The sequence below is a fragment of the Mytilus galloprovincialis genome, chromosome 1 (assembly GCF_965363235.1).
Source record: "Mytilus galloprovincialis chromosome 1, xbMytGall1.hap1.1, whole genome shotgun sequence".
Classification (NCBI taxonomy): domain Eukaryota; kingdom Metazoa; phylum Mollusca; class Bivalvia; order Mytilida; family Mytilidae; genus Mytilus; species Mytilus galloprovincialis.
This window is the reverse complement of record NC_134838.1, coordinates 90,055,754-90,074,288: the sequence shown is the minus strand read 5'-3', so window position 1 is coordinate 90,074,288 and position 18,535 is coordinate 90,055,754. Positions and strand designations below refer to the sequence as shown.

The following is an 18,535-nucleotide window of genomic DNA, read 5'->3' as shown; positions in this document are numbered from 1 at the left end:
TTTTTCTAATTCAAACTTTTTGACAAAAAAATTTACTGATGTTTACCGTATCATTTATATCCTCAAAAGTGATGAATACAGCGGATACATTCGGAAGCAAACCGTTCACCAACAGTGGCAGTGACCAAGTGGTTGTCAAAACTGCTAGGCATAAACCGTAATTCGTCACGATAGAGTCTCGTTATGTCTCTAAAAAAACTCAGTGGCGCTCAAATCAGCTGGAAGGCAAATTCAACAGGAATGCACAAATTATCATGCCAAGAGTACACTTGTAAATCAAAGTATCGTGAAAAAAATCACACCTGTTTAAAATTTTTTATCGTCATATGAAACCAGTGACTCGTGAAAAATAATATTTATCCAATTCTCGAACCAATACATGTATAAATCATAAACTTAGTCTTCTGTGCACGATTTTATCACTTTTTACGCAAACATATGGTATATTGTCATTTTTTTTCTCTCTGTCTGTCATGATGTGAAAATATGGCAGGTACTTAATTGACGTATTTTGAAACTGTAGTTTACCAATTGTCACGTTATAGTAAACAATCAACAAAGAAGCATGGATAGTGAGCACGTGTATAACACGAACAATCAGATAATAGTTTATTTCAATGACAGATGCATGCGTATTGCGATGACCGTATTTTTACTAGGAGGGTCACGCTAAGGTCACTTGCATACGGAAAATATGTCGGCGAATAATCAAATAAGCAAGTAATCAAAAAAAGTAAACTTGATCTAAATGTGGAAAAATTAAAGAATTTTCTTAGAAAAAAAAAAATATGTACATAAGTTTTAGAATGAAAACTATCCATTTAGTTATAAAAAGAAACATACGCATCAGTTTTCTTTTAATTTCAGGGTTCATATGACTTTAACCAAATGTGAAGTCATTCTATAAAATTTCTTAGAAAAATGTGACGAAAATATTTTTGGACAAACAAACGGAAAGACGAACCAGGTGATTGCAATATAGCACAAATTTATCTATACAGCGGTGGTTTGATATAATGCATCTGTATTTCGGTTGACAATATATGTTAGTATACCTCAGTATGTTTTTTCTATATAAAAAATAATGAAATAATTGTGCTATTTCATTCCACAGACTATTTGCCAGTTTCAAAGACTATTACCCTAGTTTAATAGTTTTATAATCATATTTCCCGTACTTTTTCATGCTTATTTTTCATTGGACAATAATATGACGCCATTAACTTGGATTGTGATTGGCAACGTCGAACTCCAATATCGTAAACGGTATAAAATGTTTGTGTCCATCGTAATTTCACTTACAAGATGCAATTATAAAAGAGAAAGAAAATCTTTGCGACTCATTTTTTAAAGATCTAAAATAAAGTACTAGTACTTAATTTATTATATGAGTCTTCTAGACCTGTATTTGCGTTTGGTGTTCTTTAGCTAGAATTTATTATATGAACGGAAAGTTTAAGACAAGTATTCCTAGTCCAAATTGCAATTAATGAAATATTTACAAATACAACACGGACTATAAAAAACAAACGTATAGTTAATCTTGTGCATGTTAAGTTATGTGACATTTTCCCGGCTTTTCTTTCAGATGATATTTGTACACTTTTAGAAAAAATCTCTGAAACTGATATTATCAAGATGCTTGATTTCTTGATTGACAACATATTTGTTACGTTCGGAGGACGTGTTTTTCAACAGACTGTCTGCATTCCAATGGGAACAAACTGTGCCCCTCTACTTGCCGACTTGTTTCGTTAATATTATGAGGCTGACTTCATGCAGGAACGTCTTAGGAAGAAAGATGAGAAGTTAGCAATATCCTTTAACTCTACCTTCCGCTATATAGATGATGATCTTTCACTAAATAATTCAAAATTTGGTGACTATGTGGAACGCATCTATCCCATCGAGCTAGAGATAAAGGATACTACAGATACAGTTAAGTCGGCCTCATATCTTGACTTACATCTAGAAATTGACAATGAGGGTCGGTTGAAAACAAAACTTTACGACAAAAGAGAGGATTTCAGCTTTCCAATTGTGAACTTTCCATTTCTAAGTAGCAATATTCCAGCAGCACCTGCATACGGGGTATATATCTCCCCATTGATACGATATTCCCGTGATTGCATTTCCTATCATGATTTTTTTGATAGAGGGTTGCTGCTCACAAGGAAGCTATTAAACCAAGAGTTGGTGAAGTTGAAATCATCCCTTCGTAAATTTTACGGACGCCATCACGAGTTGGTTGACCGTTATGGAATAACCGTTTCACAAATGATATCGGATATGTTCCTTACGTCATAACTATAATCCCCTTCCCTTTCGTGAATGTAACCTACCGAATTAGACTATTTACCGGATTTGTTATCACATAAGCAACACGACGGGTGCCACATGTGGAACAGGATCTGCTTACCCTTCCTGAGCACCTGAGATCACCCCTAGTTTTTTGGTGGGGTTCGTGTTGTTTATTCTTTAGTTTTCTATGTTGTGTCATGTGTGCTCTTGTTTTTTTGTCTTTTTCATTTTTAGCCATGTCGTTGTCAGTTTGTTTTAGATTTATGAGTTTGACTGTCCCTTTGGTATCTGTCGTCCCTCTTTTAGAAAGGTAGTTAGCTTGGTATAATAAACACTCAATGATTGTGTTGTTCAGTATAATAAAACACCTAATGACTGTGTGGAGGTTAAAAGTATGACATTTTCGCTAATATAAACAAACACGTCTGTTCAGCCATAACTTTTAATAACAACTCAAAGAGCTCACGGCGAAGTCACACTGTATTCGCCAATGGTAATGTACAAACTAAGGAACGTCGTTATCCCGCGATAATCTCGACATATTGGGGGCCGCAAAAAGTGCAAATTATCATAAATTTCACATTAACTGTCCATATTTGAAAATAAATTAAATAAAAAAAAGTCTCTATCTTGATGAATTAACTAAACTGAATTACGTTAAATTAAGTTCACATAAATGAAAAATTTGAATTAACTTCGAAAGTCCTTTTTAAAATTGTTAAAGTTCTAGTCTTCTTCATCATTTTCGTCTACATTGGTTATCCACTTTCGTATCCTCTCCCGGGCCTTGATGCTCGCATTTCATTTCAGTCTAGTACTTTTTTGCGATGTGTCTTCATGTTGCTCGTCAGTGTGATCGCTTATAGCATCCGAATGTGTCCCCGATACCTCCAACGGAAATAGTTTAACGATTGGTCGGGATGTCTCACCATTGCTTGTCTGTATCCGTTCTGACCGTACATGTCCATCAATGCCTCTAATAAGTTCATTTACTATACCTAGTTTCCAATTGACCCTAGGCGATTCGTTATGTTTTTAAACTATGTCTCCAATTTGAATAGATTGCTAATTTTTTCCTAAAGTTTTGTGAAATTCACGCAATGAAGTTAAGTATTCGGACTTCCATCTGGTCCAGAAGTGTTGTATTAATAAAGTTTGTCTGTGAGCACATTTGTTGAGTTCTCTATGATTCATATACATGTAGGTTGGATCGTTGAATTCCTCTATGTCTATTTGCGAATATGGCAGCGATGATATTCTACTACCATACCAAAGATGAGCGGGGGTTAACGTCTCGGAGTCTCTAATATCTGATGAAAAATATGTAAGGGGTCTATCTTTTAAAATTCGTTCTATTTCAGTCACGACAGTCAGTACTGACTTGAGTTCGTCCAAGTGTCTTTTTCAAGCTTGTCTTTGTGAGTGCAATCAGTCTCTCCCAGAATCCACCATACCAAGGTGCGCGTTTTGGTATGAACTTCCATTCTATTCCTCGTATAGACAATGTTTCTTTGGGTGTTGCAGATTCACATAATATTTTTATTTCCTCTGATCCTGCAATGAAAGTAGTTGCATTGTTTGATATAAGTGTCTTAGGTATTGATTTACGGCTTATGAAACGCCGGAAAGCTTGAACAAACGAATTTTCGGTTAGTTTCGGTACCACTTCTAGATGAACGGCTCTGGTAGAAGCGCAGGAAAACAAGCATATATATGCTTTTGTTAAAATTCTATTTTCGTCTCTTACAATTAACGCTCCTGTAAAGTCCACTCCAGTGACTGTAAAGGGGGCGCTTCCTGTAATCTGTTTTTTAAAAAAAGGTGGTGGGTCTGGTGCAACATACGATTTTCCATTCAATTTGCGGCAAATAACGTATTTGCGGAGTAATTTCTGTAACTGTCGAATAGTTGGAATCCATAACGTTTGTCTAATATAGGTGACTGTAGCATTCATTCCACTATGAAGTAATTGTTCGTGTGCGTCCAATACAATAAGTCTAGTTAACGGATGATTTGCTGGTATAAGGTACGGAAATTCTGCCGATTCTGGAATTGTGCGTTACATATGATGAGACCGAATTCGTCTAAGAAAAGTCCCAATTGTCGGACTCTGGGTACTTTAATTGTGTTTCTGTGTTGCGCTCCTCTCAAATAAGACATTGCATCAGTAAACGTAGACTCTTGACAATCTAGAATCCAAGTATTTACTGCTGTTTGAATTTCATTGACCTCCAGTGGTCTGCTTTTTTCTGGAAATCCTATCCCGTCTACAGTTGCGGATAAGACGGATGACATAGGCGGTAATACGTAATAATTTCCTGTAAGATCCATAGTTCGAAATATCCAATATTTTTGTTATACTGCCTAGACTATTTTAGTGCGTCATATCCAAGTTGTCCAATTCCTCTTCATTTTCTCTGTCATCTACCAGTGACGTCAAAACGGTGTTTTTAGCGCTGTTTAGTTCTGACCATTTTGTACTATCTGTTAACCAATTTGGTCCTTTTCGCCAAAGTAAACTCTGGTCAAATTGTTCAATTATAAGTCCTCGCGTAAGAAGATCTGCCGGGTTGTTATCAGTAGGCCAATACCGCTATTTGAATGGATGAGTCAATTCTGTTATTTCCTTTACTCGATTGGCTATAAAACGTTTCAAAGTCTTCGTAGATGTTAGCCAATTAAGTACAATGCTGCTATCTGACCAAAATACAATTTTTGGATAATTAAGTGTTGAATGAAGATGTGCAGCTAGTCGTGCGCCGATTAATGCGGCCATAAGTTCAAGTTGTGGGAGGGTTAAGCATTTGACTGGTGCTACTCTGGTTTTCGCCATTACTAAAGTTGTTTCGTTTTCGTTACTCAGATAAGCTGCTGCGACGTACGCCTTTGGACTTGCGTCTGTAAATACATGAAGTACTAATTCTGTTGATGTTGATGGCTTGCTAAAATGATATCGAGGAATAGTGAATTGTATTGCCTTTTCCAAATCTTTGGTCAAATCTGTCCACGTTGTCTTTGAATTATCTGGTATAAGTACGTCCCAATCTTATCAACATTTCCATAACTCTTGTATCAGGATTTTCGCTCTAATTGTAACCGGACTAAGTAAGCCGAGTGGATCATAAATCTTTGAAGAATATTTCAAAACATCCACAACATTCCAAGTATTTTGGTATACTCATCCGTATCTAGGACGTTTTCTTCTTTAGCTAATTGTAGTAATTTAGCACTGTTTGAACTCCACTATCTCAGGTTGAATCCAGCTCCAGCCATTAAGCTCATTGCTTCTTTGAAACACGTAAGTAAATCTTCCTCTTTGTTCATACGATACAATATGTTATCAACGTATATGTCTCTTTCTAGAATTCTAGCTGTTTCACTGTTTCCGAATTGTTTCAAATGTTTCTGTATTGTGGCGTTGAGTATAAAGGGCGAAGAAGTCGCTCCAAATAACACTGCTTTGAATAGTTGACTTCCTGGATTTGTTGGGTCACTAAGCCATAAAAATCGGGTAACGTCTCTATCTTCTTCGCTTAATCCAACATGTAAGAAAGCTTTCTCAATATCAGTACATATAGCAAACTGGTTGGCTCTAAACTTTAGTAGGAGTTTTGTCAAGTCATTTAATTTTGGTGGTGTGTCCATCAGACAATCATTTAGACTTGGATGACTTGGTGATTGACGACAACTGCAGTCGTATACTATTCGTATAGGAGTTGTGCTAGATTCCTTGTGAATATGGTGGTGTGGAATGTAAGGAATTTTCCCGCCATTTTGTTCTTTTTCATCTACTGTCTCAACAAATCCTCTGCGTTCCTGTTCGGCGATTATATCTCCATACTTCTTTAGTAGTTTAGGATCTTGGCTAAGTTTCTTAATAACGTTCTCTGTTCTTCTTCTTGTAACTATATAGTTTGATGGTAGTCAGTCATATTCCTGTTTCCAAGGCAATTTTGCAAAGTATTTATTACCTCTGAGTTCAATCGAAGTGTCTTGATATGTTTCCAAAAAATCCGTATCGTCTTCGTCCGTTTCTTTCGAGTTAATACCAATCGATTCCAATCTCCAAAATGTTTCTATATCATGCTCCTCCGTTTTATGAGAAACAAGAATATTAAAAATGCTAGTACCCATCAACGAGTTATCCCTCTTGTCGCTTACTGGACCGGAAAGTAAGAAACATAACTTTGACCTCACGGTGGTTTGACCATTTCCCCGTATGACTTCATCCTCGACTAAATCCCAGTAGTAGTAAGCTCCGATCAATAACGATATTTCGAAAGACTCTTCCTGTGTTACTGGGTGTGCTAATTTTAGTCCCCGTAAAAAATTCAGTCCTCTGTTGATGTGGCGAATATTGTTCTGCAAAGGTACGGCAACCATTGGTACTATTAGAACGTGTATCGGTATTTTCTGTCCTGCATATTTTTCTACGAACACTGTTGATTTATCAAAGTGTCTTACGTTTTTGTTTCTATCTCCAAATGATGACAACTGTAGAATGTCAGTTCCCTCTGTATGTAAATTAAGTTTTCTTGCTAAATCTTCGGTCAAAAATTATCTCTGTGCTCCCTCGTCAAAAAGTATATGGGTATCTCTACATATGTTGTCTGACCATACAGGTGCTACTGCAGTTTTTAAAAGAACATTTGTACGTACCTCGACTGAAGATGAGTATAAAATTGAAGTGTCCTCTTCCTTCTGATTCGTGTCATTTACCAAATGTACAGATGTCTGATTAGCTTGTCCAATGTTACTATGAAAATTCATATGCTGTTGGCTGTAATTTGTATTTTGCACGCTTTGTCTACTATCATTATCGTGGTTCTTGTTGTTAAATTGGCGTATAGTATACAGGCTTGTGTGGTGTCTTTTGTTGCAATTTCGGAATAAGTGTTTTGACTTACATTCATTTATACGATGCTTTCCAAGGCAGTTGAAACACTATTTCTCTCGTTTTCCAATGTTCATGCGTGATACTGGATCAGATACGTTTGCGCATTGTGTTGGTGCGTGTACATCGTGGCAAAATACACAAGGTTTAGTGTCTAAATTCTGGCGTATATTTCTTGTATTAAGAGCTTGATTTTGACGAGGTTTTGTTGATTTAGTCCCAGTAAAGAAGGATGACGTACTTGGTATATTGTTAGAAGTTTCAGTGTCTTGTCCCGCGTCAATTATGTTTATTTCATTGAAAATACTTTTCTGAAGGTCTCGTAATAACCAATTTTCTGTTCCATGTTCACGGGCAAGGTTTTTTTTTAATTTCTCCCGGTATTTCATTCAAAATAATTGGTACAAGTAATGTTCCATACGAATCTTGTGACTGGCCTAAAGATTCCAGCCCTCTGACGTAAGTTTCCATTTGATCATAGAATTGTCTCAAACTGACAAGATGGTTTCGTGGTGATGGAATTTCTAATAATGCTTGTATGTATGCTTGCGTGATTTTGTGTGTTTGACGATCTTTCCATCAATAAAATAATGGCGTCTGCATAGTTTGCATTAGTAAGCGCAAAACCTGCTATGGTGCGTAATGCTTTATTCTGTAATTGTGCTTTGAGATAATTAAATTTCTGGACATCGGTCAATTAAATGTATGGCGCATTCATACGAATCCCAGAACGTTTGCTACTCTAATATGTTCCCAGTGAATATCGGAAGTGTGAGTTTGGGTAAGTAGTGATTCTGACTGCTTGCGGATGTATACGGATTTAAATTAGTACTCAGTGCTACTAGCTTGAGAGAACGGATTTTGGAACGACTGCGTGCATCAGTTTTCTGTGATGTTTGCTGAGACGAACGATTGAGGGTTAACATTTGGTATTTGCGATGAAGTTTCACTCTGACGGGTCTGTGATGTGGTATGAGTATCTTGAACAAAATTTATTATGTGTCTGATTTTGGTTACTAACGTAATACAATACTCATCTGAGTCTAGAATTTCACTTTCAATATTTTCTGCTTCCCCTAGGTTGAGTATCTGCTCGTTCAAGTTGTTCAGTATCTTTCGCCTCTGAAGAAGGTTTTCAAATGTTGCGGTCAATTCTTCTGGATCAAAATCTGTATCTTGTTTCGCTGCATCTATCTTCCGTATAAGTTTTTTGACAGCACTTCTGTTCCCGGATGGTATCGATTTGAGCTTGTTTAGATCCATTGGTTACGGTACCATAAATGTGGAGGTTAAAAGTATGATATTTTCGCTATTATAATATATAAACAAATAAGTCTGTTCAGCCATAACTTTTAATAACAACTCAAAGAGTCCACGGCGACGTCACTGTAGTTGCCAACGTCGCCAATGGTAATGTACAAACTAAGGAACGTCGTTATCCCGCAAAATCTCGACAGACTGGTTGTGCAGGTAATAGCAAGTTTGTTGTCACTTCGCATACCAACTATTGCCCTCGGTTTCGCCTCGAGCAATAGTTGGTATCTCAGGGACAACAAACTTGCTATTACCCTCACACCCAGTCAATAGGTGTAGAATATTAAGTCAACTCAATTATAAAGGATGTTCATACGTCATTTACAGATATACACCTAAGGTTGTTTCAGATTATTCTGGGACATCATACGACATGTCTTCAAGCCAAATCAGAGACAGCTCTTTCAACAATAAAAGAAGAGAATGTAGCATGATTTTTTTCAAAATACTAAGGATTTTCTTATCCTGCATAGATTACCATAGCCGTATTTGGCACAATTTTTGGAATTTTGTGTCCTCAATGCTCTTCAACTTTGTACTTGTTTGGCTTTATAACTATTTTGATCTGAGCGTCACTGATGAGTCTTGTGTAGACGTAACGCGCGTCAGGCATACCAAACTATAAACCTGGTGCCTTTGATAACTATTTACACCACTGGGTCGATGCCACTACTGGTGGACGTTTTGTCCCGAGTGTATCACCAGCCCACTAGTCAGCACTTCGGTCGTGACACGAATATCAATTATATGGTAATTTTTATAATTTTCCTGCTTACAAAAGTAAGAATTTTTCAAAAAACTAAGGATTTTCTTATCCCAAGCATAGATTACCTTGGCCGTATTTTGTACCACTTTTTGTAATTTTCGGTTCTCAATGCTCTTCAACTTTATACTAGTTTAGCTTTCTAACTATTTAGATCTGAGTTTCACTTATGAGTCTTATGTAGACCAAATGTGTGTCTGGCGTATCAAATGGTAAGCCTGGTACCTTTAATAACTATTTACATGAATCTTACTGTTTTACTGATAAACTTGGTCACGAAGAGGAAACCAGAAAGTCAATTATTTTATTTCAACTCGTATTCCGATGGATTTAAGTAAACATCCTGTAAAACCTTCATTTTTTTCAGTCATATTCTACATTCACAACTCTGAATGTTTCCAGATCATTTCAAAAAAGGGGAAGGTAGAAATGGCTTATAGGGATTAATGAGACAAAAGTATAGCTTCTTTGTTTTAGGGAGGAATTTTGTGGCTAATTTTTTTTTTTTTTCAAATATATTAGTCACCCTAACAAATCCTCTGTGGCTTTTATCATTTTCTATCATTTTGGGGTAATAGTTGAGGATTGGTACAATAACTCAAACTTATATAACTCGATTAAAAGATTGTAAGACAGATAACTAGTATTTCTGAATGATTTATTGACAATGATATAAACATTGAGTGAACATACACTTCTCAAACTTTTCTATTATTTCAGACATTCTTGAAATATAACATGTATAAATTTTACTGTTTTTAGGTATTCTTTTAAGCAATTCTTGAGGTAAAATGTTTGAATCAAGTGTAAGTTTTCTAGAGTGAACATATAAGTAACTATAAGATGAATTCAATTTGTTAAACAATGTATGGCTGTGAAAAATGAAGATAAAGTAAAAAAAAAAACATAATTCACTTTTAAAAATAGTGAGTTTAATTAACTTAAAAGAATAAAACACATAACAATCAGTTTGGCTATAAATGATTTCACATTCCTATATAAAAATTGGTTGAAACAACAAATTACAATCATTACAAACAACCCACTTCATTTATCACATTTGTATTGTAATTGAATAATGCAGAGAACAATGAGTATTATGAAAGGTTTTATATTACTTTGTATTACATCGAAACAGGATAGATAACTCGATCTCCCATTAAAAAGGTATTAATACTTATTCTACATATACATATGTACATCTGTAATGCTCAGGTCAAATAATAACTTCCTTAGAAACTAATACTTCATTTGAAAATTATATTGCAAAACCTTCCTCAACTTTTCAATAGTCTTTTAAAGACCAGAGTAATGAATTAATATTTTGCTACAAACTACAATGGTTAAATATTTCTCTAGTAAAACAAATCACAAGACCTGTTGTCATTTATAAAAGTCATGGGTAATTTCTATATGTAAGTAACAAGCAAGTGTTTTCGAATGCTGCACAACTATTTATGTTCAATGGTTGGTACAACTTCTGTATACAAAAGATTTCGATTAAAAAAATATTTCAATTGAATCATGAAAATTATAAGCAATGATTAGCTTGCAGCTTCATTTCAAATTACAGCAGTAAATCCGTCAATACCTTTCCCAATATATTTATATATTATAATCTGGTTTGTATCCGAATCAAAGCTGACAAGGAATTGGAATAACAAAATATAAGATATACCATTTACAAACAAATTTACACTGTTGTAGTCTTTTTATATCTCAGATCTATTTCAAGACCCATATGAACACTGGTATACTATTGTTGCCTTTATTGTGTCTTCTATGATTCTGGGCAACATCCATTTCAGCAAATCAAAGACCAGCATAGAATTCAACTTTTAATAAGCTGTAAACCCGGTAGTACGCCTAGAGGTTTAGGCTTCTTACCATCAAAAGATAAAATTCAAGTCAGTATGAGCTATCAGACTAGTATGAATGCATTAAAATTTACCATTGTTTTACTTGTTCTTTACATTTATTTATTTTTACTATTGTGTGATACACAAGCTAGCAATCATTTTGTGTATATTTTATTTTTTTTTTGGGGGGGGGGGGGAGAGGAGTGCTGACACAGTATCTTAGAGCCATTGAAAAAATACATTGACATGGCTGAACATTAATTATTCCACAGTTTGGCATCTTTGATGATATTTCTTTTTTAAGAGTAAGACTAGAAAAAGAGAGATCTAGGAATTGGTTACATTTTTTTTTAAATCTGTTAAATCAAATGCCAAATTTAAGGACATTGTTGTCTGGTGGATATATATGTACTTATTTCATTAAAGAAAAGATAAACATAAACATGTTTATGATATGTGATATAAAAAAAAAATCATATATAGAGATTATTAATTATAGAGATCTACTTTTGATTATCATACATGAAAGATACTAAAATTCCAACAAATACAAATAAAAAAGCTATAAATATCTTAAAATAAACAAAAAATAACTAAATATACAAAAGAGTTCAATTGAGGTATAAACATCAATTTGCAAGCTTCACAAAACAACCTACTAATAATTTGAATGTCCTGACCAAGCTTATAGCAGAGTTCAAGTAACAAGAGTAACTGTAATGGCAACTAGCTTAATCGACAATACTCTTGTCATGTTATTCACAGTTCATTAAGCAGCTTATGTGTTGCAACTGTTACATATATGTTCAATACAGTATATGAACATATAAGCCTTTTAATAAACAAATATGTATATGACATGAGTAGGACTAATTTTGTCAATTACCATTACAATGAACTCACTATTTACTTCACCTTCTAGTTTGAGCTTAACAAGGAGAGTGAATCAAGGAATGTCAAAAGTTTCATTAAACTGTTGTTCCTTTCACAGTAATCACTTTACACAATACCAATTTTACTAGTATACTAGTAAACTGGTAAAATGCTTGTTTTTGCTTATCAAAAAGTACTTCTTTTACAAAAACTTCAACAAATAATATAATGTAGCTTAAAGCTAAGAAAAACATTATATTACAGGAACAATCCATAAAAAATGATATGGCACTTTCATACAACATATTTTATTCGTTCAGCATTATATTAGCTGTTTTTCTTACATATATTTAATTCCAAATGCCCCATATAACAAATAGACTATGGTATCATTTCATACAAAATTCATCTAATGCTGCATAATCAATTCATATACATTGATTCATTATTCCAGAATCATATGTGAAAGACAAAGACAACCACATAAGATACAACCTCTAAGGGTAAAAAGTATGAAATATAGGAAAAAGTTTGCAACATATTCGTAATAAAACTGTGTTGGCATTCAAAGTAAATATAAATAAAAATTAAATTACTTGGTGTGACTTGATATCTATGGACCTAGGCAGTTTGTAGGGTTTCAATATAAGTGATCTTTAATCAAATTCTAGATATAACTTAGAGGAAGTTACCAACAGGGTACCAAAACATTAATCTTGAAACTATCATTAAAGAAAATCAGTTTCAAAAACATAGTATGTAGGTCACAATGAAAAGTACATAATATGAAGGTCAGTTTGTAAATTCATCAAAGAAGAAAGATTTCTTAAACTTGATATATGAGCAAATTACTCACAGGATAATAATGTCAACACAAGTCAATAAGCAGATATCAATAAAAGTGAAATGTGCATCCAATTTTGTATGTAAATAATTACATCACAAAAAGCATGATATGAATTTAACACTAACAGGAAAGCAAGGGAAAACAAGATTAAACAGTGTAAACTATGAAGAAGCGTGTTATGATAAGATGATGGTCAAAACAGGGCAGTTCTTCTTTAAATGCACAAATTTCAGAATATAAAGCAAACTTGCAAGCAGAAACTTGAAAATATCATGACTGATATTCAAGGAATAATGTCTTGTGAAGATGTGAATTAAATTAGTTTATATCATTTCACCATTTTGGAATTAATGTGATACATCAATTGTATTTCTCTGGTCATAGGTACATGAATTTCATTCCTTGGAACTAAAAATTTCAATGCATGAAATACATCATCTTATATATAAGACCTGATGGGTTCTCTAGAAAAATGCTACTTTGCATGTAAAAGGAAGATTTGAGTATAAGTTAGGCCCATGGTTTTTAAAGAATGCCTTGGATATTTTTCTAAATAAAGAATGACAAGTTATGTGCATAGTTTCAGTTTTTACTTAATGCTGCTGGCACTTGCTAAAATAAACATTTACTGATTATGAGAGATTTATTTGGTAAGATAGTATAGTATTTTAGTATATAAATAGTTACTTGCTGATAAAAATTATAATGAACAATATCATTATTTCTAATTTATTTCAGCATACAAATTTCGTTTTCTTTTCATTTTTTGTTGCAGTAAACCAACTAATTTGACTCAAAACACCCTTGACAATATTTATAATATGGTAATTTCATTCATACAGACATTACATACCATCTATAGATATCATTTTATTTGTGTGAAAAAATGACACATACTATAAATAATGACATTCTAATAGTGTGAACTCCATTACCTGTTGAAGAAAATATTGCCAAAATAAATTGTAAATAAAAAACAATAATGAATATGCATGTAATTGGATGGATAAGTCTGTGGGGTTACAAGAAACTGATAAAACATTGATTACTTCTGTCTTTTGATATGTCTGAAACAAAATTAGTGAGATGGATGGCAGATAAAGGAGAAATATAAGAGGCAATATTTTCGCCTTCAGAATTCTATTATCCCTACTGCCTACACGGAAATCTGTGATCCCAATCTGACAGAGGGTTATAATCAAATCTTTATACACAACCATATTCTATAGATGCTCTCAAACCAACCTCTACCAAAATACTTGACATTTTCTTATCAAAACATTACATTATATAAATTCCCAATACTTAAACTTTCACCTGAATGTGAATATACAAAACAACCATTTAAAAGGCAATTGATAATGTCTTCATTGTTACAATGTGTAACAATAACCTTGCATTAGAACATATATTGTCAGAGACTGAAAATTATATAAAAAAAAAAGTATAATTATAACATCAATAAATATTATCTTGGCAGGAATGAAAGCTGTTCAAAACATTCTTCACAAAACTTCAGCTGCCAAATTTTCCCAGCATAAATGTCAAACTTTTCTTTTCCCATTAGCTGTATTAACTGTGGCTGAAAGGAAATTTGGACATAAATAATTATACACTGGATATGTTAATAAAAAGAATATGTTGATCAAAAGATGTATAAGTTTGTATCATTGTCTTTCTTCCCTGTATACCTGGCTTTATTCATTCTATTCCAGTATTTGTGCAAATTTTGTTATAAAGAAGACATTGTATCAATTTCAACAGAAAATTCCAGCATACCTCTAAAAGTGTAGTAAGATTTGGTTTTCAGATTCATTCTCAAGATTATTCTAAAAGTATCTGGTGGTCTACCTCTTCTTTTGTTTTCAAATCAAAATGCAATTTTTTGCCACTTTGCTTCAAACTTCACTTTATAATAAATTTGTGTCTATGTCTTAGCACACCTGAATACATTTCAGGTAACCGATCAAAATAAATTTTGCATGCAACTAAGTTTTGTTGTAAATTTGCAGTTTCAACATCATCATCCTGTTATATTACCTTTTTGTGCATTTTAAATAGTTATTCAATGTTACATTTGCAGTTATGGAAACATTTTTCCGCATTGTTATAAATTTGCATTCTTTAATCCCACACCAAACCTCTAAAATTATTACAAAATGCCAGTACATAAAAACTATGATGTTGTATGATCTATTATGTGGAATTGTAGTCAGAAATACGCATCAATATATTCATGTTTTTTTTAATAAAAGCTGTTTTTACAAATTGCAATAAACTCAGATTTCAGAAAGATAAATTTATAGTTTATATTTTTCTTTATTTATAAGTTTTTATCCTTGTATGAATCTTGTTAGTGTTTCGTACGCCTCTAAAGGTTGGCTGATACATTATACTAATGCTGGTGTATTGGAATGTAAATGTCGTATAAGATTTTGTATATAGTATCAGGATGCAATTTAAATCAAATTAATCATAAAAATAAATCGTTATTATCATGGTTGAGTATTGTTTTTTTCTGAAAGTGGAAAAAATTGGAAAACAAGAAAAAGAAAAGAAAACATTTCTGTTGCAAAAAAATGATAATATAAATAGTTTCTTACTGTTTTCACAAGCAAAGAAATTCAATGCTGTACAATAATTTAAATATTAGAGTTTTCATATATTAAATGCAAAACATGTTTTCATTCAATTTAAAAAGTATTTTCTCAAGTTCTTAAATTAGTGAATTTGATCTTTTTTCTTAATTTGTATGAACAAATATTTGGTGTGTTTTAGTGTAATGAAACAAAAGTTTTGTGAAGAAAAAATTATTAGTTGACCACTCAAATTTTTTAACAACTTACATAAACATGTGACTTCTTTGTAAAGGTATGTGTAAATTTAAGGTTTATTAATGGCTGAAACACAATGGGAAATGGAAGTTACAAAACTCTGAAATGATGTTGTGTGATAGGTGAGTAGAAAACTTGATGTGGTATATGAAATAAAATGAAAACACAACTTTATCTAACCCTTTTTACTTACCACATAAGTATCAGCCTAAAAGTAAGTTTTTTAATATGTATCTTGTTGAAGAAAAGCAAAGCAAAAGTGAGATAGAATCAAGATAGAAACTACAGGTATAGAAATAAAGGCAATATTTTATTAACAGAAAACGAATTCTTCATTGTATTTTTTTAAATTTCTATGGATACCATATCAAACAAACAAAAAATGAATGAAAGGGTTTTTATCTCATTGAAATATAATTTCTGTATGTAAGGTATACACATTAGCTATAATGAAAATGCAGTTAGAAACTTCAGTTCTAGTGAATTTCTTCCTTACTTATGAACAAACTATCTATATTATTCACTGATTTGTCAAACCTGACATTTAATCATTCCACACAAGGTAATAAAAAAAGAGTAAAACTCTTTCTGAACAACTAAAATGTGTGTTGCTAAATTAGAGATATATTTTCAAATATGTTATTTAAAATAAATATTCTGTAAATTTATTAGGATTTCATCAGAAATAAAAATTGTACCATTGCGTTTATATGAATGTCAGCTTTTATCATTATTTTAAAGGTATAAATTATGACATATTACACTTACCTCAACCTCATCCTCCTCTATATTAGACAGAATTGTAAATGATTTATGTAGAACTTCAAATCCTACTCCATCTACACAATCTCTGAAAATAATATATATAGCACTGTAAAAACTAAAAGATCATAAAAGCATATATTCTTCTTATTCCAAACATACTTTCCTCTCAATGCACTTCAGATGTGTTGTATTCTTTTTCTCCCTGGTGTTTCTTCAAAAAGTATGATGGTTCTCACTATAATTTCTATTGCAAAATACTGTAATTTTGTCTGTCCTTTGCTAAATTTTGGTGGTAAAAACCTTCAAACCATCACTTTTCAAGAAATCTGGCATTTACTCAAAACATTGTGGGTTTTTTTTACAAATATTTGAAAGTATTTTCGTTACTCTGGATTCATTATTATTCATTGGATACCAATTTTTCATGGATTTCGTGGGTACAGGGAAACCATGAATCAAGATGTTCAATGAAATTGCAATTTTTGCAAGATAAATGAGTTTTTTGGACAAGAGTGCACACACTGAAATGTCTCGCCTTCTTTACTAATCATTGATATTATGTTGATACTCCTAAATATAAAGCTTTATTACGACTGTCACATAAACTTAATATGAACCATGAAATTGAGGTCAGGGTCAGTTGAACTATATGCCAGGCAATGTACAGCTAACAATGCTTCCATACAACAAATATAGTTGACCTATTGCTTATAGTTTAAGAAAATAGACCAAAACACAAAAACTTAACACTGAGCAATGAACCATGAAAACCAGGTCAAGGTCAAATAAAACCTGCACGACTGACATATAGATCATAAAATATTTCCATACATCAAATATAGTTCACCTATGACATATAGTATTGAATAAAAAGACCAAAACTCAAAAACTTAACTTTGACCCCTGAACCATGAAAATGAGGTCAAGGTCAGATAACATCTACCCGCTAGACATGTACACCTTACAATCATTCCATACAACAAATATAGTAAACCTATTGCATAAAGTATGAGAAAAACAGACCAAAACACAAAAACTTAACTATAACCACTGAACCATGAAAATGAGGTCAAGGTCAGATGACACCTGCCAGTTGGACATGTACACCTTACAGTCCTTCCATACACCGAATATACTAGACCTATTGCTTATAGTATCTGAGATATGGACTTGACCACCAAAACTTAACCTTGTTCACTGATCCATGAAATGAGGTCGAGGTCAAGTGAAAACTGTCTGACGGGCATGAGGACCTTGCAAGGTACGCACATGCAAAATATAGTTATCCTATTACTTACAGTAAGAGAGAATTTAACATTACAAAAAATCTGAACTTTTTTTTCAAGTGGTCACTGAACCATGAAAATGAGGTCAAGGACAATGGACATGTGACTGACAGAAACTTCGTAACATGAGGCATCTATATACAAAATATGAAGCATCCAGGTCTTCCACCTTCTAAAATATATAGCTTTTAAGAAGTGAGCTAACACCGCCGCCGTAGCCGCCGCCGGATCACTATCCCTATGTCGAGCTTTCTGAACCAAAAGTTGCAGGCTCGACAAAAACCTTGAAATCAAATATCCTTGAAAATGCAGGTATTCCTCAATCCACGAATAATTGTTACCAATGAAAATAAATGAATCCACAGAATTCAATCTTAGAACAAACAATTTTACTATTTTTTTAACCATTTTGTTGTAATTATGAAGTGTGAGATATGGAAATAAGAAAAAAGTCTGTGTCCTTTTGTATTATTGTTACTTTGAATATCAGTCATTCTTCAAATTGTATTTTATCCACTTTCACCTAAAAAGTTGTCCTATAAATCAATTTATTTAAAATAAACTTACTTGTGTAGTAACTGTATTCTACTAGTTAAACGATCAGCATTGCACAATGTTTCTACACCTGTAAGTAGAAGAACATTGTCATTTATTTTGCTTGTTTATTAAAGGATATTCAGCATGATACAAGTTTAAATAAACAAACATTGTGTCAGTAACCTCAAAAGAATGAACAAGAAAAGGTACATAATATTGTTATGCCAATAAATTGTTAATCTGTTTATTTGATTTCATGCAC

The 18,535-nt window shown here is 32.9% G+C and overlaps 1 protein-coding gene across 6 annotated transcripts in view; it reads right to left on the bottom strand.

Moving 5' to 3' along the window:
* Positions 1-9,913: 9,913 nt before the first annotated feature.
* Positions 9,914-18,535, bottom strand: part of LOC143044259 (uncharacterized) — a 32,084-nt gene continuing 23,462 nt past the window's right edge. For 4 of the 6 annotated variants that reach the window (XM_076216196.1, XM_076216189.1, XM_076216219.1 and 1 more), the window contains 4 exons: positions 18,304-18,361; positions 16,454-16,535; positions 15,879-15,893; positions 9,914-14,433 (listed from right to left, as the gene is read on the bottom strand). In XM_076216196.1, the coding sequence (XP_076072311.1) occupies positions 14,320-14,433; positions 15,879-15,893; positions 16,454-16,535; positions 18,304-18,361 (269 nt within the window). In that variant the 3' untranslated portion in view covers positions 9,914-14,319. The remainder of the gene's footprint in view (positions 14,434-15,878; positions 15,894-16,453; positions 16,536-18,303; positions 18,362-18,535) is intronic. The other 2 variants (XM_076216206.1, XM_076216225.1) reach the window with 1 other exon arrangement.